The following is a 26638-nucleotide window of genomic DNA, read 5'->3' as shown; positions in this document are numbered from 1 at the left end:
GGGCAAATCATCATTTACAACCGGGAAAACACCGGGGGAAACCGGGAAAAACTTTGGATTTTCAAAACGAAAAATCGCTAGCAAACCTGTTTTTATCTCGGTAGATTTTACCTATTTATCATTTTCCGTGTACGGAGTACTTTCTTCGGGTGCCAAATTTGTTCACAGTCATATGAAAATTGTTCGAGTCGTGGAGAATTTTAAAATACCCACATTTCGAGATTGCTTGGTTTTTCTTTGTAAAAAGTCATCTCGTTATATCAAAACATGCTTGTGATTCTGTGCTTGGGGACAGTACCTCAAAGGTTGTTCACTTTGAGAAAGAAATTAATCACCATAATTTTTGTTTGTTACATGATTTATAGGCCTTATCGGTGAAAAGTGATGTCCTTTTAAGTAAAAACATCTTAAGGATTTGAAATTTAATTGACTTTTCTATCCGAAGAAGAATTGAAAGATGGTGAAAATGAGCGGGTAGAATTTTATTAAGAACCATTATCATCACACAGGGCCGTAGGAAGAACCGACTCATGGGGGGGGGGGGGGTTTTGGTGGTTCATTTTTACCTATGATTTTTTGCCCAACAACACACGAATAAAAAAAAATAAATTAAATTATTTTTGTAACTATATCATTATTCATTTTCAAGTACCCATTAATAGTTTTCGTGTGAAAGAAAGTGTCTTCACTAATGCCACAAGGATAGTAATGTGTCATTAAAATCTTAAAAAAGTAACTTTAGAAAAGTGGTCCTTAGCCTAAAGGGTGAGCTAAATTTTTTATAAAGAAACCTTTAGAAACTAAAAATGACATACGCATTCATCGATAGTTAAAATCTTTGATTTTTTTTTTTTAAAGTCTGGTAGATCAAAATTGTTTGATTAGAGTATAAAATAAGTTTTTTTAAAGGGTAGCCTTCAATTTCTTAAAAAGAACTTATTCTTTACTCAAATCGAACAAGTTCAATCTAGAAAACTCTCTTGCAAATTCCAAGATTCTAACCTTTGATGAAAATAAATGAATTTGTCTAAAAAAACATAAGGAGATAAAAAAAAATTCTGATCAAATTAGCTGGATGCAAGCTTGAACTAGATTTATGATTTTAGTTTGAAATTTAGCAAAAAAAAACTGCAATATAAATAATATTAAACAATACACCGAGAAAATAAAGAATTTTGTGCAGATTTTTTAGGTTAAGATCAGGTACATGTTTCTTTAACAGGTTTTTTTTTATAAAGAATAAATTCCATAATTTAAATCCTGTGGATGATTTTTTTAAATATAGTTTGGGATATTTTGCATGAATCAAAATTTAAAAAAAATAACTCAACTCTACTCTACATTTGTGATTTTCAGTTGAATTGAACTGATTCCAACAAAAAAAATTGAAATCTGGAAGTTGAATAGACAAACAAATTTTTAGTTCATCTTTTCTTGAATTTTTCAACAATTGTATGTTGATTGAAAAACTTATTCACAAGCTAAATCTTTGTCTGAATTTTAAATCTGAGTTCTAAACCTGAATTAAAAAATTGAGTTTTGAGTTTGTTTCCGAATCAGAATTCATGAATCTTTTATTTAAATTCTGTAGTGCTGGTTAAATCCTAATTCATTATTTCAATTATTTATTTTTAATCTGTTTTGTGAATCTGTTTTAAAATATGAATGTCAAATGATGAATCTGAATCTGAGTTTTCATTATCAGATCGCCACATAGACGCTTGAAATGTTTAAGTTTAGTGTAAAAATAAAGTGTAAGAACTTCGAATTTGAATATAAAACAAAATCTTTCGTTTTTAATATTCAGAAATCTTTAAACAAAATATGTAAAATGCATGTGATTTTCGAAAAACATGATTCAAATTTGATATGAAATGCCAAACCTGATTTGAACCAGGATTTCAAAGCAGCTTTTCATTCCTAATTTCTTATGATTATTCGAACTGAGAATCAAGAATCCTATACTTAATACAGAATTAGAAATACAAAAATATGTAGAAATACAATTTTTGTTATGGGAATATGGAACAAACATGGATTTAATTTAAAATTATATATTCATATTAATTTCTATGTCAGATTGCCGGTTATTTGATATAAAATTTGGGAAGTTCCGGTCCGACCCGGTTGCCCGGATTTCATCGGAAAAGCCCGGAATTTGCCCGGGTTAGTTCTCTTTCTCATTCTTAAACCAAACTTAAAAAAAAGATGTAATTTTTTTTTTATCTATGCGTTCAAAATTTTTGCAGCAAATTTCGAAAAAATTATGATGAAAGGTTTTTTAAGTTTTTTTTTCTAGATTTTTGATGAGCAATTCCTGAGTTTTGACCAAAATTGCTCGGTATAGCCTGGATTTTGGTCGACAAATATGGAATCAAATACCCGGAATTTTCCAGGTTTTTACATAAAACAGGCCGGATTTTTCCGGCACGGATACGTGGTGACATCCAACAAGAGAACAAGTGAGAAAATTTTGAAAAACTGTAGCAAAATTTTGAATTTGGGGCGGATTTTAGAGGTTTTTGAATTAGTTTTTAGTCCAGATGGTTACTCTTGAATATCTTTGCTCTATTATCATAATTTGATTATAAATTTTAAATTTTGAGTGTAGAGAAGACAACCTCGCTTGCTTTTTGGACCCTCATGGGGGGGGGGGGGGGGGTAGTTAAATGTAGGTATGTTCAGCTTACTTTAGAATTTATTACTTCCCTCGACAATTTTTTTACAACTGATGATTGAGTACTGACAATTTCTTTTGGGCGGGTACCTATCAGTGACATTTGGGCTACGAAATGACAAAACCATATTTCCAGCGCCACTCGGCGGTCGTTCCGGGGGCCTTTTGCTTAAATCGAATATTTTCTGCAGAAATGTTGATAGAACCTCCATCTAATAGATCAACAGAGTTTTCTGATCTGTAATCAGCATGGAGAGAAACATTGGAAACAGCAAGCGTAAAGTGTTAAGTTAAGGCTTGTTTACCAGTGCAATTGGTGTTAATGACGCGGAAAAATATTTTATTTATTGACGATGGTCAGGTTCGCTTGACCCATGGTATTTCATAAGCTCGAATAATAAATGAAGGCGGGATGGTACAAAGACTAGAAAAATAAAGTTTTTAGTATGTTTGTTGCACTGTGCACACACGGATGACCGAACAATTTGTGTGCGGTCATTCTGCATCGGTATCGCGTTTTCTACACGTCGTCGTCAGCCACATTTTGTGCCCACGAATATAAACCGACAGCCGGGTACATGTGCCTAAACTCGTGCTGCTTTTACAGCGAGTTTTTCAAAATAGTAAAGACAACTGAAAATCGATGGCACCGTGCGCTTTCGATGGGGATTATTTATAGCCTCTTTAGTTACTGTCCGCATGGCGAGACAACGTTGTTGACGTGCGAGCAGTGTGGATGACAACTAATAACCTACTTTATTGAAATAAAATTATTGAATCACTTGATGCTGGCCCAGCTGAATTTGAAAATACTCGGTAGTTTAAGCAACAAATAGTTTTCCAGCAAAAACCTAAGATGTCGCAACGTTCCATTCAAATGAGTTATCTCATCGATTCATCCCAATCTGCTTTTAAATCTTTACCGAAGCGTTTAAATAAAGCACAGCATTCTTACCGCAGTGAACATAGGAAAAAAAACCAACTGATTAGCATAGCCTGTTGTGAAAGTTTTTTTTTTCGTTCCACCTTTGTTCCGGTTCGGGCTTTTTTCGATCTTAAGTGAGTATAGGTCCACATTTTGACCTAGAGATGCGGCCATGTTTGACCGGACTTGTTCAGCGTTATGTTTGCCGGTTATTTTCGGTCCAACTAAACCTTGTCCGGAAACCATGGCCATCACCAATACGATGGCTACCTCGAAGGTTTTTTCCGTGTGTTTGGATTCATTCAGTAACGATTAGCAGCATGCTGCGATATTTGTTGTAGGTTGGCTTAGCTGTTCGATTCTTGAGAGGTCAAAACTTTTTTTCGGTTCTTTACTCGTACATCATATAAAAATAACTTAGAATTTAATTTATCTATTTCGCCAAACAGTGTAGGCTACAAATATGGCTCCTTAAAGCTAGGGGTTACAATCTAAGTTTTAACTTTTATACAGTATGACTCATGAAAACACCCGAAAATCTGTCATCAAGTTTAAACAATATTTTTCTGTAGCGGCTAACCCAAAAAAAACCGACCAGGTGTGCGCTCGGCTAAAAACCCGAGTCGATTGGTGATAGAGAGACAACTTTTTCGAGTATAGTCGTTTTAACATTACTCTTGGGCTCGAACTCATGGACATCGGCTCAGGAAGCAGCTGCCTTGCCAACTAAGCTATATCTCAAGCCCTGATAGAGAAACAACGAAAAAGATCAATAGTGGACAAATAACACATGCAAGATATATCTACATGGAGTGTATCGATGGAAGATCCAGTAGCCGACCGATGGAGCTAGCTTAGTACGCATACTGGAGCCTATTTCGTCACGTTCACCGTGCTGTAATCGGCAAACTGTCCGTTGTACTCAAGTGGAAATTGCGGGTTCAAGTCCTGTCGGTGAGCCGTTGTATCTTTTTCGAAAAATTCATGATATTTACAGCTTATGTTCTTTCTTTCTTTGACATTTCATGTTTCTCTAATACTTTCCATCACCTTCGAAAATTATATTAACGAAGAAATCATCCGCCGACGGAATATTTTTGAAGAAAACCTTTGATAAGTGGAGCATTTTCGAAGAAAATGTCAATTTATAGTGTAGCCGATTGGGTTTGCCCCCAAAAACGTCGGAACACCGAGCTTAACAACGAGTACTGAATATTTTTATCATAATTGAATTTATAGTTTTTGAGGCTCAATGTAAATAGAAGCGTGTTACAAAAATAGATAAACCTCACAATTGGTCCTCGATATGTTGAAATTCTTAGATTCAATACCTAAATTGGTCACCCTATAAATCTCTTCATAAACTTTTATCACTTTCAATTGGAAATGGATGTAATTTAATAGAAAAGTTATTTTTTAAATACAATTCCTTGATTTTTATAACATCATTGTTATCAAATCATAGTTGAAGAAAGTCAGGGTGACCACATAACCGGGAAAACCGGGAAAAATCGGAAATTAAAAATTGAACCGGGAAAACCGGGAATCCAGACCCAAAACCGGGAAAATTTAAAAAATGAAATCAAAATTCAGTTTTAGTTCCAAAATCAGGGATTGTTGTTTAGTTTTTATCACCGCACGTACTTATAATCTTTTTTGATTGATATTTTTCGGTGAGCGCAAGACGAAATAAAAATGCTGTTTTTTAACGTTTTCGGCCTACTTAACTTTCGGCCATCCTCAGAAAAACTGTATTTATTAAGTAAAATTAAAAGATGAAATTAATTACAAATTATACTTTTGAATTTGTCAATGTACTGTGCACTCGGAAATTGAAACGCACAAACTTTTATGCCGCGTGTTTCCTCAACGGCCGTCTCACGATTTTTAAAATCGACGTCAGCTAATTGCTCCTGGTCAGCCGTCGTCCAGTGATGATGTCATCGAGTGCGTTCCTGATTGGTTCGTCGTCGGTTGCGTTTTGGGTTTGTTCGCTCTTTTAAATTGTGGTGTCTCTCTCAGCTTCTTGATTAGCGCGTTGTATATCGAGGAAATTTCTATTGCGTCTCTCTGTATGTTGACTGCCTTCTCTCCTCTCAATTTTATATGCAGAGTTTCCGCAGTTTTCCTCTTGTTGTCATCGCTCATTTTTTCCAGAATCCTGACATCGTTGTAGTTGAACGTGTGATGGTTTTCCACCGCATGTTGTGTTAGGCCGGTTGTGGAGGCATTCGGTTTAAAACTATATTTGTGGTTTTTGATGCGTTTTTCAATAGTTTGGGAGGTTTGTCCACAATATACACGGCCGCATTCGCACGGGATTTCGTAAACCACTTGTGTTTGCTTCATTTTTGGGATTTCATCTTTGAGCTTGGAGAAGATGCAATTTTTGATCTTGTTCACGGGTTTTGATGAAGCAATGATGTCGTGTTTTCGTAGTATTTTGCTCACTTTTTCACTCAAATGGGGGATGTATGTTAAGGAAGCATATCTACCCATTTGAGTGTCTCGGTTTTCGTATTGTAGCGAGTTATAAATTGCATCTGTTCTTGTTTTTAAAATGTGGTTTATAAAACTGTCTGGATAGTTATTGGAAAGAAGGATTCCTTTGACATTCTGGATGCTTTTTACCCTTTCTTCTACGTCAGTCAGTTTTAGTGCGCGATCAATTAAAGCAATCGCTGTGTTCATTTTGTGCGCATGGGGACTGGCGGATGAGAAATCTAGGTATCGTCCGTTCGTTTGTTTTGTGAACCAATGCTTGTTTATTTTGTTGTTTTTTCTGGTGAGAGTCATGTCTAAGAAGCGAATAGAACAGTTTGTTTCTTTTTCCACTGTGAATTTTATGCTCTCGAAGGGTTTGTTAAATTCGTTTTGGATTTCATCAATTCTATTTTCTTCAGCAATGAGAAGGCAGTCATCAACGTAGCGTTTATAGATGATAAGATTGATTCCTTTGGTCTTCAGTTCAGTGATGACTACCTCCTCAAGGTGTTCTAATAGAATATTCGCCACAACTCCGCTCAGTGGTGAGCCCATCCCAACCCCAAATATTTGCTTGTACATCTTTCCATTGTACTGGAAAAAAGATGCGTCCAGCACGATTTGGAGTGCGCGCAAGAAGTCGAGCCACGGGATGTTTGTGTGGCGACTTATTTCTCCCCATTTTCGTTTGATTAGTTCGTATGTGTCTTGTACTGGGATGTTCGTGTAGAGCGACACGACGTCGAGAGAAAATAAGACGCAACCCTCCGGGATCTGAATTTTGCTGATCTCTTCTGCAAAGTCGAAGCTGCTACGAACATGGTATTCGGTTTTCCCTACCACCTTTTGGAGGATGTTGGCGAGGAATTGGGCCAAGCGGTATGGAGCAGAGCCTACGGTTGAGACCACTGGGCGAAGTGGTCGGTTTCCTTTGTGTGTTTTCGGGAGCCCGTATATGCGTGGTGGGGGACAATTGAACAGCAGAATTTTATCCCGTGTTCTTTTGTCTATGTGTTTGTTTGTGTACCATTCCTTGACCATGCCGTTAATTCGTGATAATGTTTTGTCAGTTGGGTTTTCGGTTAGTGGTACGTAGGTTGTAGTGTCACTTACCATTGCTGACATTTTGGCGCGATATTCGTTGGCGTGCATTATCACTGTTTTCGCGCCTTTATCCGCTCGGGTGATGATGAGTTCGGCGTGCTCTTTCAGGAAGGCTCTGCTACGGGCGATGTCTTTGTTGATCCATTCCGTTTCGCTGGTGTGTGGCTGGGCCTGATAACTTATGAAGTTCGTTATCATTGCAGATATTTCTGATCTGATGTTGTCTGCCTCTGGTTCATTTTGGATCGCTTTTTCTACGTCAGCGATAAAAGCAACGTATGGGATGTTGCTCTTCGGTTGGATGTTGTAGTTGGGACCGAGTAGTAGAGTTCGTTGAAGATAATCCGGAATCTCTACGTTCGTCGTATTTTCAATCCAATCTGGCTCAGTGTTGAGTTCGCGAATTTTCTTCATTTTCATATTAGCAAGTTTTTGTGTGATAAAATTCTGCTGTTCAATTGTCCCCCACCACGCATATACGGGCTCCCGAAAACACACAAAGGAAACCGACCACTTCGCCCAGTGGTCTCAACCGTAGGCTCTGCTCCATACCGCTTGGCCCAATTCCTCGCCAACATCCTCCAAAAGGTGGTAGGGAAAACCGAATACCATGTTCGTAGCAGCTTCGACTTTGCAGAAGAGATCAGCAAAATTCAGATCCCGGAGGGTTGCGTCTTATTTTCTCTCGACGTCGTGTCGCTCTACACGAACATCCCAGTACAAGACACATACGAACTAATCAAACGAAAATGGGGAGAAATAAGTCGCCACACAAACATCCCGTGGCTCGACTTCTTGCGCGCACTCCAAATCGTGCTGGACGCATCTTTTTTCCAGTACAATGGAAAGATGTACAAGCAAATATTTGGGGTTGGGATGGGCTCACCACTGAGCGGAGTTGTGGCGAATATTCTATTAGAACACCTTGAGGAGGTAGTCATCACTGAACTGAAGACCAAAGGAATCAATCTTATCATCTATAAACGCTACGTTGATGACTGCCTTCTCATTGCTGAAGAAAATAGAATTGATGAAATCCAAAACGAATTTAACAAACCCTTCGAGAGCATAAAATTCACAGTGGAAAAAGAAACAAACTGTTCTATTCGCTTCTTAGACATGACTCTCACCAGAAAAAACAACAAAATAAACAAGCATTGGTTCACAAAACAAACGAACGGACGATACCTAGATTTCTCATCCGCCAGTCCCCATGCGCACAAAATGAACACAGCGATTGCTTTAATTGATCGCGCACTAAAACTGACTGACGTAGAAGAAAGGGTAAAAAGCATCCAGAATGTCAAAGGAATCCTTCTTTCCAATAACTATCCAGACAGTTTTATAAACCACATTTTAAAAACAAGAACAGATGCAATTTATAACTCGCTACAATACGAAAACCGAGACACTCAAATGGGTAGATATGCTTCCTTAACATACATCCCCCATTTGAGTGAAAAAGTGAGCAAAATACTACGAAAACACGACATCATTGCTTCATCAAAACCCGTGAACAAGATCAAAAATTGCATCTTCTCCAAGCTCAAAGATGAAATCCCAAAAATGAAGCAAACACAAGTGGTTTACGAAATCCCGTGCGAATGCGGCCGTGTATATTGTGGACAAACCTCCCAAACTATTGAAAAACGCATCAAAAACCACAAATATAGTTTTAAACCGAATGCCTCCACAACCGGCCTAACACAACATGCGGTGGAAAACCATCACACGTTCAACTACAACGATGTCAGGATTCTGGAAAAAATGAGCGATGACAACAAGAGGAAAACTGCGGAAACTCTGCATATAAAATTGAGAGGAGAGAAGGCAGTCAACATACAGAGAGACGCAATAGAAATTTCCTCGATATACAACGCGCTAATCAAGAAGCTGAGAGAGACACCACAATTTAAAAGAGCGAACAAACCCAAAACGCAACCGACGACGAACCAATCAGGAACGCACTCGATGACATCATCACTGGACGACGGCTGACCAGGAGCAATTAGCTGACGTCGATTTTAAAAATCGTGAGACGGCCGTTGAGGAAACACGCGGCATAAAAGTTTGTGCGTTTCAATTTCCGAGTGCACAGTACATTGACAAATTCAAAAGTATAATTTGTAATTAATTTCATCTTTTAATTTTACTTAATAAATACAGTTTTTCTGAGGATGGCCGAAAGTTAAGTAGGCCGAAAACGTTAAAAAACAGCATTTTTATTTCGTCTTGCGCTCACCGAAAAATATCAATCAAAAAAGATTATAAAATCAGGGATTGAACCCAACATTCAAAATTCAATTTCCAATTCAGAATTCAACAGTTCAAAAATGTGTAAGAAGAATATCATAAGTTTGGAAATTTTCAAACTACTCTCTGTTTTCTTTTTAACTACCTCTAAATTAAAAAAAAATCACTAATTTTACCAAAACCTAGAGTTCAAAACTGGCTCGAAGAATGAGATGGGAAATTCAAAAAGTCGCATAAAATTTGTTCAAGTATGTCACATCATAACAATTATTTTTTTAAAACTATCAATCATATAAAATCAAGCAAATTAAAGTTAAATTTCGAATGGAAATGCAAAAGATGCCAATGTTATAATTTTCCAGTGATAGCGTTTAATTTAAGAATTAAACACAAGAAAATCATCTTTATGCACGACTCGGTGTTTTTTGTAGCTTGATAATAATAAATTTGACATCGCTCAAAATTTGCTTCGTTGAAAAGGAAACCTTTCAAACGCACTGTTTGGAAAATTAACTTTTTTCGATCATTGGTCATAATTTATCCAGAAAATTTCAAATTGCACTTTTTAAAGCTTGAATATGCTAAGATTCCTTTAAAAACTTGCGAAAATTTCGAATGAACTGTCCTCTAACCTCATCCTTTTTCCTTTTTTCATAAGGATGTGTTCATGGCGATTGAAGACACTATGTAAATTCTTTCAATATCTTAAATTGATTCAACATTGCATGGTATTTTCCTTAAAATATACATATTTGTTTTTTGAGTGACGTATTTTAGGGAAAAAATTCCTTGAATTTGAATGTTACAAAAAACCCATGTCAAAATAGCAAAATTATTGCCATGATATTAATTATTTTTAGTTTATTTCTTTTTGTCTTTAAGTCCACCAAATTAACGTTCTCTCGCTTGTCCGAGGGGTGAAATTTTCTAGCCACATTTTAGAACTTTTCTGATATACTCAAATCGTAGTTTTCGAATCAATTATCAACTTTTACGAAGATCGTGAATAGTTGAAACTTTTGAGAAAACTGAGGCGTCCTTTAAGTTTATTTTTGACAGTCTGGTAAAATATGAGAATTCAAGGATATTTCGAAATATTTTTTTTAATCAAAATGAAACAAATATTTATTTAATTAGTCTTCAACCAAGTTTTAAATAGAACTTAAATCTTTGATATCGAAAGCTCATAAATGTTCTTCAATGATATCTTAATCCTCTACCAAATGGATTCAAAATCTGTTAGATTCGGTAGATTCGAAATCTGTATTTGTTTTTTTTTTATATGGGTGTCGGTTTATTAGTTAGTAATTTTTAAATTTCAAAACCCAATATCACCAAAACTAGATTTGACAGAATCCGACAAATGATTCGAATTCAGGGCGGGACAATCAATTTGGGAAACAAAGGATTTACAGATTTGAAAACATGTATATATCATGTTTTTATTGTAATCTGCATTTGATAATTTATTTTTTGTTTTTATCGTCTTTTTTCAGCGACTTTTTATGGCTACTACAAAAATTACATTGTACCTTTTTAAATTTCTTTCAAAGTTTGCAATTTCAATATGTTGAACTCAAAATCCATGAGTCCTGAAGTTCAGATTTTGTAAAAAGTATAGGTAGTTTAATTTGAGTATCAATCAATTTGAACTGCAGAACTTAATTTTACTACGTTTTGAAAATGAAAGATAATTTTTTGTTATTTTTATTGATTTACGGTACTTGAGATTTTATTATAATAAATTTAGATATCATAATTTTGAATTCCTTTTGCATTTTTGTTCTGTATTCATATCTAAATTGAAATTCCTAAGTTTTAAATTAAAAAAAAACAATTGGTGGATCTAAATTGAATATATGATTTAAATTTTGTCTTTATCTCAAACATTGGTATGCTGTTGAATAATCTTTAAAACTGTTTAATAAAGACTTTTTAACTTTGTGCCCATATTTTTAAAAACTTTTGAAGTCCGAATTCAAGATGCAAAAACAATGTTTGGTGAATGGTTTCCAATTAGTAAATCATTGCAACAAGTTGCAAATAGTTTATTTTTTTTTAGCACGAGTCGTAAATTTATCCAACGGGGCTTGTCGAGTTGGAAAATTACATCGAGTGCTGAAAAAATCGTTTATTTAAACGAGTGGCAAATCCATTAATTGACCTACAAAAAAACAAATCCTATTCAATTTTTGAATCGTTACTTGTATTTTATGCAATTCACTGCTAAAAAGCTAACTTTTAGACGCTGAAAATATTATCGAAAAGCGATAATTTTTAATAAAAACTTTTTCTTGCCTGAAAAAGTACAGTCCACGATCTATTTCATCAAAAAATTTCAGTCATTTGGCATAGTCATAGACATGTAGTTATTTGCAAAATGCACTTCTTGTAGGTCAATTATTTATTTCCATACTACATATGTAAATACGATTATTGACGGTTATTGGTATTTTAAACATTGAAGAAGTTTAGATAATCAAATAATGCTTAGAAACAAGTGTTCGTAATTGCCTCGTATTTTGAAAAACATGGGCAATTATAAACAATCCTCTGTGAACCAGTATGATAAATGTTTTGCAAAAATTTATATAACACGTTAAAATGCATTGAACAAATTTAAACTGACTGTGAAAACGGAGTTACATGATTGAACGTCCTCAGAACAATTTTAAATTCTAGAGACGTAGACTTTGTGAGCTGTCGTAACACAATTGATATCTGTATCTGTAACACATCAAAAAATTTGTAAATATAGTGTTCATATATTTGAGTGTTATGAAACAACCAAATCAATGAAATAAGTTGAAAATTTTGCTATTTGCCGACGAAAATGGACAATCAAAGTTTGGGAAACCTTGAGTTTTTGTCCGGGAAAACCGGGAAAAAACCGGGAATTTCAAAATGAAAAAGTTGTGGCAACCCTGAAAGTTTTTCGGCTGTTATTCAACCAGCTTTAGTATGTGAAACCAAGCAATATTTTAATATGAGCTCCTCATTTTTCTGAATTCATATAAATCAGACGTTTTTCAATATCACTTTATCAAAATGAGTTATCTTTGTTTCAAAACACCCAAACTTTAACTTCAATGTCAGTTTCTGAGGCAGACATTTGGAGGAAATGAAAATGGTGTAGTTTATAGAAATAGCCTCAGTAGTTTTGATTCTATAACCAAAGTTGGAATCCAGGTCTATTTGACCCTTACGCCTAACCGGTTAATTGTCTCTGTTAAAACTATTCAGAAATATAAAAACGAGGGATTTTGGAACTGCTCATTTCAGAAAAAGACAGCAAATTTCATATATTTAGCTACAACCATTTCTGAGATTTCGCACAGAAAAGGTACAGCTCGGTTCATATGGACCCTAACCGAGAAGGAAGGATAATTGACAGTAAAACCTGATATTTGTGGACGGCAGGAAGAACAAAAAGCAATTCTGAGAAGATGTCTTTTACAATCAAAAAAAGTTTCGGAGCGCGAAATGTGTTCGCAATGCTCAATTGATTCCGTATGACTTATTTCTATGTAAACGTTCTAGATGCTGTAAGTCACGATTGCAAGATTACCTTAGAATTATTATTGAAATTAGAGTGGAGCAAAAGTGTGATGTGGAGCGAAGGTGAGATGTTCAAGAAATTAGTTACCATTGACCGAGAGAATTTTAGACATCATGTTCAAGAAGTTATGTCGTGAGACGGAATACTATGAAAATAAATAAATATTATTGAAATTTACTGCTATAAGTCATAAAATTATAAAATCTCAATCGAGCTTTTATTTCTCCAAATACCATGACCATAAAAATCTGTCGTAATAGGCTGAGTCGATTTGGGATCATTTTTGTATTTCTCAAACTCTGAGGTCTAAGAAGCTTCTTTTTGGTTCAAAACTTATCCATGATTTTTTGCAGAATCTATATATATAAAAATGAATTTCTGTCTGTCTGTCTGTCTGTCTGTCTGTCTGTTCCCTATAGACTCGAAAACTACTGAACCGATTTGCGTGAAACTTGGCAGATGGGGGTATTGGAGGCAGGGGAAGGTTCCTATTTTGGTTTGAGACCCCTCCCTCTCTCATGAAGGGAGGGAGGGGCCTCCCAAATGAAAGACAATTTTTTTGCATAACTCGAGAACCAATCAAGCAAATGGTATCCAATTTGGCATGGAGTGGTATTTAGGAACGAGGAATATTTCTAGGAATATAAGGTACCCCTCCCTCCTTTTAGTGGGGTAAAAGGAAGGGGAGAGGGGGGCTACATTACAATTTTACATATAACTCGAAAACTAATCAAGATATTGGAACCAAATTTGGCATGGGAAGGTATTTGGATACGAAAAATATCTCCATGATTATTTGAGACCCCTCCCTCTTTCCAGTAGAAAAGGGGAGGGGCCCCTTTAAATTTTTTTTACATAACTCAAAAACTAATAAAGCAAATGGAACCAAATTTGACATGGGAGAGTATTTTAATACAAAAAATATTTCTATGATTATTTGAGACCCATCCTTTTTTCCAGAAGGGAGATATAAAGGGGGGAGGGGGCCTCTTTTATAAATTTTTACATAGCTCAATAACTAATTAAGCAAATGAAACCAAATTTGGCATGGACGTGTAGGGAACGTGACATGTTCTAATGACTGTTTGAGACCCCTTCCTTCTTCCAGCGAGGAGAAAGGACAGAAGGAGGGGAGTTTCATAAAATTTTTACTGCATAACTCGAGAACTACAACAGCAAATTGAACCAATTTTGGCATGGAATGAAATTTGGGTACGAGAAATGCATTTATGAATATTTGGTATCCCTCACTCCTTCAAAGAGTTCGATGAAAAGGGGGAGGAAAGGTCTCCCTTACAATTTTCAGTATAACTGGAGAGCTGATCGAGCAAATGGTATCATACTTGGCATGTGAAGGTATTTGGATACGAGAATTTTTTTGCAAAACTCGAGAATTGATCGAGTAAATGAAAGAAAATTTGGCATCAAAAAGTGTTTGAGTACGAAAAATACTTTTATGAATATTAAGTTCTCACACCACCATTCAATGGGGAGAACGGAAGGAGGGATGGTACTTCATTTCAAGCTTATGCATAACTCAAGAGTTTACTACGCAAAAAAAAAAACAAATGTGGCATGGGATGGTATTTCAACGAGAGAATTTTTTCTATGTGAATCAATTCTTTTTTTGCAGTAGGAGGATAGAATTGGGAAATAGATAGAGGGAAGCTTACATTAAACTTTTTTTTTTTACAAAATCCGAGAAATGGACAAAACTTGACATGGAAAATCATTTTGATACGATTCTATGATTATCTGACTCACCATCCTCCTTTCAGTGAGTAGGTACATAGGAGGAGGTGAGCCAGATACAATTTTGTTAGCATAAGTTCTCAATTTATGTTAACGAAGCCAACAAATGGAAACAAATATGGCATGGAAAGGTACTTGGCTACGAGATATGTTTCTAAGATTGTTATAGATCTCCTATCAGTTTTTTATCATCAATCCAGAACATATCAAGCAAATACAACCATATTTCATAAGTTAAATTGTTTGCGTACGAATAATTTGAGACCCTACCTTTTAGGGCTAAGCTTAAGGAAACAGATTAAAATTCTAAGATCTTAAACACAAATTTAAAGATCATGATTCAGAATATAAGTTTAAGTTATCTTTGTGTTGCAATTAGAAACTCCAGCTGCAGCTCTCATTTTATAGCAGTTGCTTATGAATTATGTCATAATTTGATTTAAAATAATGCCAACAAAACAATAAAAATTTCAATGCTTTCAGAAAATATCATTTGATTTTGAAAGGTGTAGCAAAGCACACCGGGTCAGCTAGTTTTTAATAAACTTTTACATGAGTAAATTTTAACTTTAAGGATTGCATGGGAAAATTCAATATTTTGTTCTGAAAAATCAAAATCATTTTTCATCCTCTGTGCAGCCGAGCCTGCTAACGGGTTTTGTGCCAATTTAGTCAGCACTGAATCAGCAGCGGTTCCACAAAGGAATATAAAATTATTTGATTTTTCTGAACAAAATATTGAATTTTTCCCCAGATTTTTCAAAACAAAATATTGAATTTTCTCATACAAACCTAAAGTTCAAATTTACTCATGTAAACGTTTCTTAAAAATTCTGCAAAATCATGGATTAGTTTTGAACCGAAACTAAGCTTTTTAGACCCCATGGTTTGAGAAATTCGAAAATGACCTCAAAACGACTCAGTTTACTGACGTTATGCAATGTTAGCCCTCGGCCACGACTTCAACATCCTTTATTCTTTGAATGTTTTTTGTATTCTAAAAAATATTCTATACTGCTACATAACCTTCTTTTTCTAAATGGGATTTACTAAGAAATGGTCCATTCCGTCAATTTGTTGACAGCTAAAATTGGTGTCAAAATTGTTAAAAGCCAACACGACATTTCCGTCACCGTACAATGTGTGCTTTCGGTGCGACACTCCCCAGCCGTAGACAATCTGCATAATGGACTGGGGGCTCAGTGTTGATAAATTACCTCGGAGAGATCGCGTCATGCATATTCTGAAGGCAATTCGCACAGCACTAGTTGATTGCCAGCAAATATCATACGCGATTCTGTTTTCCTCATTGAACTAGCTCTTCAGCTAGCTTTGGGAATCCCGACGAACGGCAGAAGTCGTGAAACGGCTTCGCTCCTTCAGCTCTTTCGGGCAGAGCAAGTTCAAGGACATGGTCGAGCCTGCCAGCACATATTTGTTTTATTTTCTTTATCTCGGCACCTGCACTATGCTTCCTTTTAGCATAGGATTGGTCACACACGTACAGAATGATGGGGATTTTTTTAAACCCTTAATTGCATTGGACCCTGGTTGCAACGGATCATAATGAAAGGTTCTTCTTTGTGCGTCTTGTATGCTCGTGTACATATATCTGAAGGCTTCTTTGTTCCTTTAATGGTTCATGGTAAACTGGATTTAATTTTCCCATGACTAGTTTCATTTTGACGTAAATATATCATCAATTATTCTTGTGTATATATGAAATCACATATAAACGGACGGTCGGAATGAAGTGAATTTAGGTATCCAAGGGTTTTAGGGCTCAGAAAGGGTTTGCATAGTAGTTTCAAGAATCTCAATTCTTAAAAAAGGGGGCACCCGTACGAAATCAACTTTAAATGGGACACAACTCGAACAATTTTAAGACGATTTTCATAAAAATTGGTTTAAGAGCACGACGAAGATAAGGACGTGTGGATGAGTTTATAAATTTATAACGATTGATTAAGTTTACCGGTTTTTTTACCAGAACAAATTGTTTATTCAACAGTAAAAAACATAGAATTAGGTTGATGAGCGAAGAGCTCAAGAACTGATGATTTGATTTGAAATTCGTTTATTTGAAAGGGTGCCGTGCGCTATTCCGATTAAGCACCCTTCAAGAACTGATGAAGTTAAACAAAACGATTTCTTAAAATAAGGGTAAAACGAAGTTTACCGGGTCAGCTAGTATTTTATGTTGATTTGGTATAGTTTTTATTTTATTTTCATAGTAATCCGTCTCACGATATAACTTGACGAACATAATTCTTAAAATTCAACCGTTCTCCAATTTCTCTTTTTTTCTATAAGTTGAGCAATCTATGTATGTGTTGTGAGCCTACTTGGTTGAATAATTCTACTGAATCAAAGCAATCGAAAAATTCCCTTTTTTAAATAAGAATATAAGGGAATCTTTCGATTGCTTTGATTATGCCACATTTCCACTTTCCACTTCAGCAATGGTACCTAATCCAGTTCCTTACTACCCATTTTTCATCATATTCGCAAAAATCAGGCAAAAAAAGGATTTTTTTCAAAAATCAGGAAAATTCAATAGCAGGCTGAGTCTAGAAAAATCAGGCACATTGCCATATCTGCTCGCATGTATTCTTTTCCCAGTTCCCACTGTTGATCTCTTTCGTCGTTTCTCTATCACTACCAGGGTTGCCAATGTGCCTGATTTTTCAGTATTTGCTTGATTTTTGAATGCCCAACCTGATAACCTGGTAAGCCTCGGTTTTTCCCTGATTTTTGGAATTAAGCTTGATTTTTCCCTTTTTTTGTGAATATTATGGAAAAAGGGTAGTACGGAACTGCATTAAAGACATCAATGAGATCAAAATGTGGATTGGCGACCAAAAAAAAGATTCCTCACTTCGAACGAAATTTCCGTTAAACCATGTATCCTGATTCTTATTTCTCGTGTCCCTGAATTTTGAAAAATAATGTTGGCAATCGATGTTGGATCACCACTCATCGACAACAACAGAGGGATAAAGTCACATTATTAGGTCACAAAATATGATGTTTTCATGATGTTTTGTATTTTGATAAAAAAAAAGATAGCAATTTGGTAGCTCGACTTGCCAAGGAAAGGTTATAAAAAGAAAATACATTTTAAACTACGATACGACCAAATATTGACACTGACTTAGGAGAAGCTTCTAAATAGTTTGGATTTTTTAGTGGGGTAGGATTAAACTAGAGCCTCGATTTTCAGATAAGATAACGTTAATGATAGTTTGATAGCTTCAAATCACAATGAACATTAAAACAATTGTTATAGGCATTTTCAGGCGACAATTATATAAATTACACTGAAAATAATAAAAAGGTAAGATTTACCGAGTAACTGAGGTAATTTTTTTCCACCCCTCTTTCGAGGCTAATTTTACCTTTTTTTCCATTCACCTAGCAAAAAGGTGAATTGTACCGTTTTTCTTTTTAGGTAAATTTTACCTTTTTGGTATTCACTGGGCCAACAGTTACATTCTACCGGTTTCCCATTCACTGTCTTAAAAGGTTTTTTTCTCTTCAACTCTTAAGAGCTGTTCTGGTTACTCACCAAATTAAACGCATCAAAGAAAAAAATTTCATTCAAGATTTGATTTTTATTTTAAAAAGACGTTTTCATTACCTATGTGTTCAAGCCAATTGAAATGAACTTGAAGAATTTAAAAGTTCCATAATATTCTAGAATTTCCTTGCTGAATTTAGCCACGTGTTTTCGAAGCTTCTGGAATCTTATTTGCTTCGTAAGCATTTGCAAAGGTTCCAGAACCATCTTGTATCTTCAAAGTTGAGTGCCGGGAACATTCTAGATAGTTCGATGTGCTAATAAAAGGAGCCTCGCGCTGTGAGGCGAGTTCAGTTCCATTTAGGAATCGCGCGCGTTTATATCGTCTGTAATTAAACCTTCCAAGTATTGTAAAAGAGAAGAAAATATAGAGAAACTTTAAGTTGAAGTGATTATTTATCTTATTTGAAGAACAAACCCAAAATACAGTCCATTGCCCATTCACTATGTGATTAGGGGAGAGTGGGGATACTTGATCCCCTTTTCTTATTTTCACCATATCTTTTTGGAAAAATTTAGCAACTCGCCATCTTTGACTTTTTCTGACAGCTTGTAACTTCAAGTTTCTATGCTCCAAAAATTAGAACGATACTTGAACCCGTTGATGAACTAGAAGCATTTTCGTGGGAGTAAAAAAATTGCGATTTTTCTGAAGTTAGGGGAGACTTGATCCCCTATTGAAGGAGACTTGATCTTTTATTCAGGAAGGCCTAATCCTTGTATAAAAATCAAACAAAACCCCAAGATAGAATGTTAATCGACTATTTTTGTCATGTTTGTTCTCATTTCACAATTTAAAGCAGACATAAGAAGAAAATTCTATAACTTTGTCTCAACGCTAATAACATTGCATACTTAAAGGCGCTATTTTTTATAATCAAGAGAAAGTTAATTATTTTTGCTCTTTTCTTCAGACAATTGTTTGATAAATATTAGTTTTTGGATAAATATTAGTAATTTCGTAATCAGCAATCATAACGATCAATTCAGAAGAAGAATATGCCATTTGGAAGGGGGATCAATTGTACCCAACTCTAGGGGATCAATTGTACCCATAATCAACACTTTAGAAAACTTTTTCTGAAAAAAGTTGAGAGTTTTCCATTGCTTTGAAAATATGGCATTATAAAGTTCATTTTGCGCTCGAACGATTGATACATTGGAACAAATATTTTTTTCATAATTTTCCCATGTAAGGAACATTTAAAGTGATGGAAAAAGATAATCAAGTTACATTTTGTGAAAGATTTCAAACAAAGTTCAATTACTCAAACAATTATTTTGTTAAAAAATTTTAAACTACAAGCATTGTTATTTTGCTCATTTTGGCACATTTTACTAGAACATTTGATCTTTGTAAGACATTCCAGTTTCGAGATATAGCTAAGGAATCAAGTATCCCCAGGGATCAAGTATCCTCATTCTCCCCTAATGTTTTCTGAATCTTTGTTTTAATAATGTTCATCCTTCCGACGATCCGGCTCGGTGAACTCCGTTTTTTTTTTCTTGAATGTTCCGTTTTGTCGGATGAAGACACTTTTGCATCCTCTCGGACATCAACTCTGCCTTTTCCGTGTCCTTCGGCGCCACCATGGCCGCTGAATCCTCCTATTTAACTATTTACCTATTCACCTTTCTGTTCCTATATTCACGTATTGCGCACGAAACAAAACTTATTTCTGAATGAAAAAAAAAACAACTTAACCTCAATAAACGGGTTCGGAAAATTGTTACCATTTTCCGAGGTGAATTGTACCGTTTTGTTCAGCGCAATCCAGGTCAACTTCACCTCGCTACGAGGTAAGCTTTACCTCGAAAAGGTAGAAAGTACCTTTGTTGGATTAACCTTTTTCTAAGTGAATTATACTTTTTTGTTCTGCTCAATTCAGGTAAACTTCACCTCGTTGGGAGGTGAGTTTTCCCTCGGTAAGGTGAAAGTCACCTTTTTGGTTTTCACAAGCATTCGCCTTTTTATCTCGGTAAATTTTACCTTTTTCTTATTTTCCGTGTAGCAGTACGGTAATATTTATCGAAGACATCCTATAAGATTTATTGAATTTGCATTTGTAAATATTACCGAAAGTCTGGTATTAATTGCCAAACCTCGATAATTTTAATTGAATCAGTGTAATTTTTATCAAAGCAGCTGTTCGGTTTTTTTACTATATTACCGATATTCTCAACTAATAAGGTATTTTCACTGAATAACCAAACGAAATGGCCGTAATCAATCCAAAGTGTAATTAAATGTTTTTAACGTAATACGGATTCCGGTTGTTCAAGCAATGATCAACATAAATTTGCGAAAGCAATGCATGCTCTATCTGTATTAATAAATTTTTGAACCAGTTCGGTAACATAAGTAAGTGACCTTGTCGGTTTCCATTCGGCTAATGTGTAGATATGTAGCTGAGCTTCAGAGCGCAACTTCAGGTTGTTAACGCCTTGACAAAATATGTCACCACTTCCCTCCAGTAGCCAATCACATAAAGGAGAGTCACGATCAATGAACAGCATATTTCCGAGAGTACTAACTTTATTTGGATTGTCATGCTCGGCGCTGGAAATAAACGCTTGTTGACACCCGGCTTATGATTACTGTTGAATTCAAACCTTAGGACATTCATCACCCACTTCAGGTTCTAACCCGTTGAACAACAATGTTTAATCATATCTCAAAAACCAACCACCATATAGAAGACCGGCTGCTTACTTAGTTTTTCGAACCTATGAATGAACCATCCGGATAACCGTGAACAATTGTGGCTGGCTAGAATGCTTCCGGAAAACTCCACACCCAAAAGCTGAAAGCCTGGTGGTGGTTAGCGAACATAATACAACTCATTTTGAACGGATGGCTGCGCCGGTTCTTGGCGACCTTAGATAACCCAGTGAGTTAGTTGTAAGCTTCCTCCAACAATCAGATTGTGGAATGCGGTTTTAAAACCTCTTCCTAATCGAATACCGGTTGGCGGCTTAGGTTGACAAAAAAACACGGTCCCCGGAGTATTCTATACATGCAGACTGTTTTGTTTGGTTTCCTTTTTCAAGCTATTGGCGGGTGTCACTCTTGAGAAAAAAAAAGATCAATAACTGTTGACCACGACCGATGGCTATTGAACTTTGAAGTAGTTTCGATTTTTCGTTAAAAAGGGGGGCCGCACCACTGATTCGCTTACAGTCAATAAACTTGAGAGGTCTTTTTATTCATTCGGTGAACTTTGTCATCCGGGGTTCCCAAAGGAGGGCCTCTGAGGAAAAAAAACTTCAAAATTTATGATGAAACTTTCATCATAAAAGTATGCATTTTGAAGTCTGAATTTAAATTCTAAATCTGTTGCATAACAATTGAAGTTGCATTTTTTTTATTAGAAAACTGCATAATGGGTAGTATAGAATTAATTGTTTACGCTGTATTTTTAACCGTTAATTTGTCACTGTCAATGCTCAACGAAGCTGTATGGAAGCTTTTGATCCATTTCTATCTACTCTCGTTTGTGCAACTTTTCGAATAATTTCCTGAATGGGAATGAAGCAAACGTGGTCATTTTCACATCCCAGGTCCTCTAACCTCCAACGCACCCAAACGAAGACCCATCGATGAACTCCGGAAACATCTCAGGAATGACTCTGAGAAATAAATGAAGGATAATTAGATTTCTGTACAAGGAAAGCAGTATCAGCCAGATGTTGAAGGAACATTTTAAGTTATACTTATGTACAGATATCTATTACCAACTAGTACGTCTCGGTGGCCAAGCGTTTAGCGTGGTAAAATGGAAATCGCTGGGCCGCTGATGGCATGGGTTTGATTCCCATGTCGGTACCGGGTGTAAAATTGTAATCTTAAATTGTCCACGTTCATTCAGTCTGCAAAGCCTAAATCGGCTAAAACGACCTCTCCTCTAACGGCTAAAGGTCCGTCCTCTCATCGTAATGACTCAAGAACGTTTCCCACTTATCATAGCCTATCAGACCTCCACCGACTTAAATGATTTTCCCGGCGTCAAGAGCAACTTCTCTACGAGGGTATTTCCCGTCAGTGAAATACCCCTTTTCTTCGAAAATATTCGGTATTGAATACACCGGAGAAGGAGTTATATAACCTACCGACGCGACTTACCCACGGCATAAACTAAGCCGCACATGAAACCTTAATCTTGTAGTTTCAGCCGTGGTATACTTCTGCCCATTGTCCTACACCGATTCATAATCGATCTGCTCAACTAGCGTCGAAAACCGCTCTATACATATACTCCAAGGGGGTGTCTATGCCCCTTTCCTACATGGTCAAAGGAGAAACGATACTACTCGGATACTCCTCGGCTGTGGAGTTGTTCTATTAAACACACGACAAATCTACTACAAAATCCACTTATGTGACTTATGCATAGAAGGTTTCGTCTTATCTTTGCAGTGCAACTCGTAGGATCGGAAGCACTCTACTCAGATACTCCCCAACGATGATGCCATCCTACACCGTTAGTGGCCTGCTGCTAAATCCAACACCTTCAACATCAATACCAAATTCGTACGTTTGGATCTCTTGCCTAATTTTATCCAACATGTCCTTTGCAAAACCTGGCTTCAGGAAATCCAACTTCTCTTTGAGTATTTCTCAGATTTGACCTCCTCAGGATGCTTCCATAGAGCCTGCTTCATTGTGTTGCGATGGTAGGGTTCTGTGTACATACTTGAGTACGGAAGTAAACCCGTCGGCTTCGTACATTTTCAGGACATTTTTAAGTAATGCCACGGAACTACATCGGGCCAGAAGGTCTGTAGGATCCTCAACAGACGAAGGGCGATGCTTTTGTAAACCCTTCTTGAAGAGAAGACCTTGATGGCAGTCCCGGTGTTGGTCACGAACATCATACTTCGTTTGACTAACGAGAAGCTTACTTGCTAAACCACGTTTTTTTTCTGGCGAATTTCGAAATTGCACTTACTTTTTTTTGAAAACATGATTTTTTGGCCAAAAATCCGCCTGGCCCGAGTAACAGTTTTAACTTTATTATGGTCAGCACAACTTTGTTAGAGCTATAGCATTAATCTTCATAAAAAGCTAAAGCGCATTCTATGCATCACCAGAATTCTAATTAAGCTAAAGTGGCTATTTGGCCTGGTTCTAGAAACGTCATCATGATTAATATTTTAATCTTCGATTTGTTAATTCATTTATTTATTTATTTATTTGATGATATATGGGCAGAGCCCGTCATCCGAACTACTTAAACATTATCTTACATAGAGTTGATTTTTTAAATATAGCACATAGATTGATTCTTGATTGTCGGGATGCTTAAATTAAGGTCTCCTTCATAGAACGGAAAGCTGGTTAGTTGCGGCTGTAGTTCATCCTGCGATAGTCAAGCGCATAACTCCTGCGTCGTCTCAAAGTCAAAGTGCTTGTGTTTGCTGTCAAGCGGGAACATAAAAACGTTGAATCCACCATGCCTCTATCTACCTTAAGAAAAAAGGATAAATCATTTTGCTGAAAATTTTGATCATTAAAGCTTATTACAGGCCTAGGATGAGTTCCTCATTTCTGAGTTTTTAATCATTAGTATAGAAAATGAGGACAGACTTTTAAAATCAAATAAAAAGGGATTGGTTAACTTTAAAATGTTGTTAATGACTGAAATTCTCATGAACCTCCCACAATATGGGTATTATGTGAAAGGGCTAAACTAGAAGAAGTCGAATACTTACTTAAAATAAGTAAGTCGAATTCTGACGCCATCTTATATATCCGCTAAACCTTAAAATGCTGTAAAAGACTACAAATTGCATGAAACTCTCAAAATATGGGTATTGGACGAAAGGGCTAAACTAGAAAAAATGTCGAATTTTGCTATCTGACGCTATTTTGAAATCTAAGATGGTGGCTTCCGCTTAACTTTAAAATGCTGTTGTTAATCATTGAAAATCGAATGAAAGCCGCACAATATGGGTATTGGGTGTAAGGGCTAAACTAGAAGTCGAATTTCGCTTTCTGACGCCTTATTGAAATCCAAGATGGCGGCTTCCGATTAACTTTAATATTTTGTAAACGACTAAAAATCACATGGAACCCTCACAATATGGGTATTGGATTTAACAGCTAAACGAGAAGGAGCCCACCATCTTGGGTGGCTTCCGCTGATTTTTTTTCCTGTTGGGGAGAGAGTCCACTGCGACCACTAAGTTGATCTATTGTGGTATTACCCTTCGTTATTATTTTTACTTTGCTATGCTACTTGACACCCCTGCACTATTGGATGCAGTTGCAGTTGTTTACCGGTAGCACTACGAGCACACACATCACTAGGTAGGATCTTCAAGTGCAATCTAAGTTCCCTTAAAAAGATCCATCCACATGCATGTGCTGCATCATTGAGGCGTACAATTCCAAGGTATACACGGCTAGCATTTCTCTAATGCTAAAACCGCCAACCTTCATCATTCTATGTGTGCCAGGTTATGTCACGACCGGGATTCGATCTCATGAACGGTGGCTTAGAAAACAAGGATGCTATCCTCTAGACCACGATCTGCTGGATATATTGTAGAGATACTCGTAGAGATACGTGTTGTCGTGAGACGGAATACTAAGAAAATTTAAAAAAAATTAGAGATAATCATACCACTTCACTTTATTTCAAGTATTAAACTATTTCAAATATTTTTATATATTTTTTATATAACATAAAATCATCACACATGTCTTATCAAAAATGTGTAAAAATGGGAATTCCAATTCAAATGTGTACACCCAGCCTGAGCACGTCCTGTTTTTAAGTCTTCATCAAGAACTGTCACCTAATTTTACTACCGTTTTAAAATCAGGCACTGCATGCCTTTCTTAGTCTATGTTTCATTGGAGTTTTTATAGGGAATTTAGAACTCTTTCAAAATAACTTAAACAGTATGTTTTGTAAAAGCTTTATTAGCGTTTTCATAACTACTTAAAAAAAGGTTGAATCAAGAATCTAAGCATTTTTCATGACCATGATGAAACAGTTATAAAACTAGCTGCACATAATATGGCATAATAAAACCATAATAAATTTTTTATGCTAGTTGGCGTAATACATATATGTTTTTTTTTTTGTCGTATACGGATAGTTGCGTTACGCCTATAGTTCTTAAATTAACAAAAAAATAACACCATTTTGCCAACGCGAAACTTTATGTTCCAATGGAATCACAACAAGATGCAGTATCTCTCAAATAATTTAAATCAAATTATTTGCAATTTAAGCGATATTAATAATAATACGAAAAAAATTTAAGCGACATTAATACCAAAATGAGTTCATGAGAACAAGTACAACCGCGTCTTTCAAGAATGTCATTTCGATTGATTTACATTTGGCAGTTCGGCTCTTTTAGACCTACACGGTCGAAGATCCGGAGCCAGCGTTACGCTAGAGTTTTCAAAAAACTGACCGCAAAGAAAAAACGACTTTTTTAATTTTTAAGCGAAAATATCCCTGGCAATATGTAGCGTGTTTTAGGTGATGCATTTAATGTGAAACACCTTTAACTTAGACGATTTAAATTTGTATGTTTATAAAGATCTCTCTAAAGTCATGTTACTTCGCTTTCTGGGCGGCCTGGCTTTATTTAATGTACATTCCGGAGTTACCTCTCTAGAAATAATTGGATTTATAATTCTTAGGAGGATATTTGGAAAATTGCCTGGATATTGTTGCCGGAGCAAGAATTTTACGTTGCCAATTTGAAGTTGGTAAGTTAGATTTGGAAAAAAAATTATCTAGTACCGCAAGGCGTCTAATAATGCATAGCGATTTTGCAGTCGAGTAAACGAATTTTATGCCTCTTGAAGACGTGCTAGCATCCAGTCACGTTATAGTGTTCCGATTATGGACGCATTTGTTGTAATAGTTTTTGTAGGTCAATTTCAGCCAAGCGTGCCACCTCCCATGGGGAGAAGAGTGATTGTTTTAATTTTTGTGTACGCATGAATATTTTATTAGATAATATTATCGAGCAACAAACAGTACGCAGCTCTTGTGTGACATTTTCTGTTGGAAGCATCAGATTCTGTAAAATTGAATTTTTATCCCTTCGACTTTAGGAACATAAGTGCATTATCCTTTTGTTTTAATGCAAGTATCCTAGAGTTTTTTTTTTAGTTCGCTTGTTTAAAAAAAACGGAAAGTCCGGAACAACATATTTGGTTGGCGTTAAGAAGCATCCATGTGCCCGCCGACTGCCGTTGATGGTTACGAGATGGTTTTTTAATCGACAGATATTTCCACAGCATTAGTGTGAGATGTGGTGAGTTGAGCAAGGTCG

The 26638-nt window shown here is 36.0% G+C and overlaps 2 protein-coding genes across 2 annotated transcripts in view; both read left to right on the top strand.

The window, feature by feature from the left end:
- The window catches only part of LOC129744002 (3-hydroxy-3-methylglutaryl-coenzyme A reductase), a 78958-nt gene that overhangs the window by 21360 nt on the left and 30960 nt on the right, over positions 1 to 26638 (top strand). The window lies entirely within an intron of this gene.
- On the top strand, positions 7662 to 9235 carry LOC129744066 (uncharacterized). Its single transcript, XM_055736445.1, has 2 exons — positions 7662 to 8041; positions 8308 to 9235. The coding sequence occupies exons 1-2, from the start codon at positions 8032 to 8034 to the stop codon at positions 9186 to 9188; spliced, it is 891 nt and encodes a 296-aa protein (XP_055592420.1). The 5' UTR covers positions 7662 to 8031; the 3' UTR covers positions 9189 to 9235.

The sequence above is a fragment of the Uranotaenia lowii genome, chromosome 1, assembly GCF_029784155.1.
Source record: "Uranotaenia lowii strain MFRU-FL chromosome 1, ASM2978415v1, whole genome shotgun sequence".
In the NCBI taxonomy this organism is placed as follows: Eukaryota; Metazoa; Arthropoda; class Insecta; order Diptera; family Culicidae; genus Uranotaenia; species Uranotaenia lowii.
The sequence above is the reverse complement of the archived record's forward strand: the minus strand, read 5'-3'. Positions and strand labels throughout refer to the sequence as shown.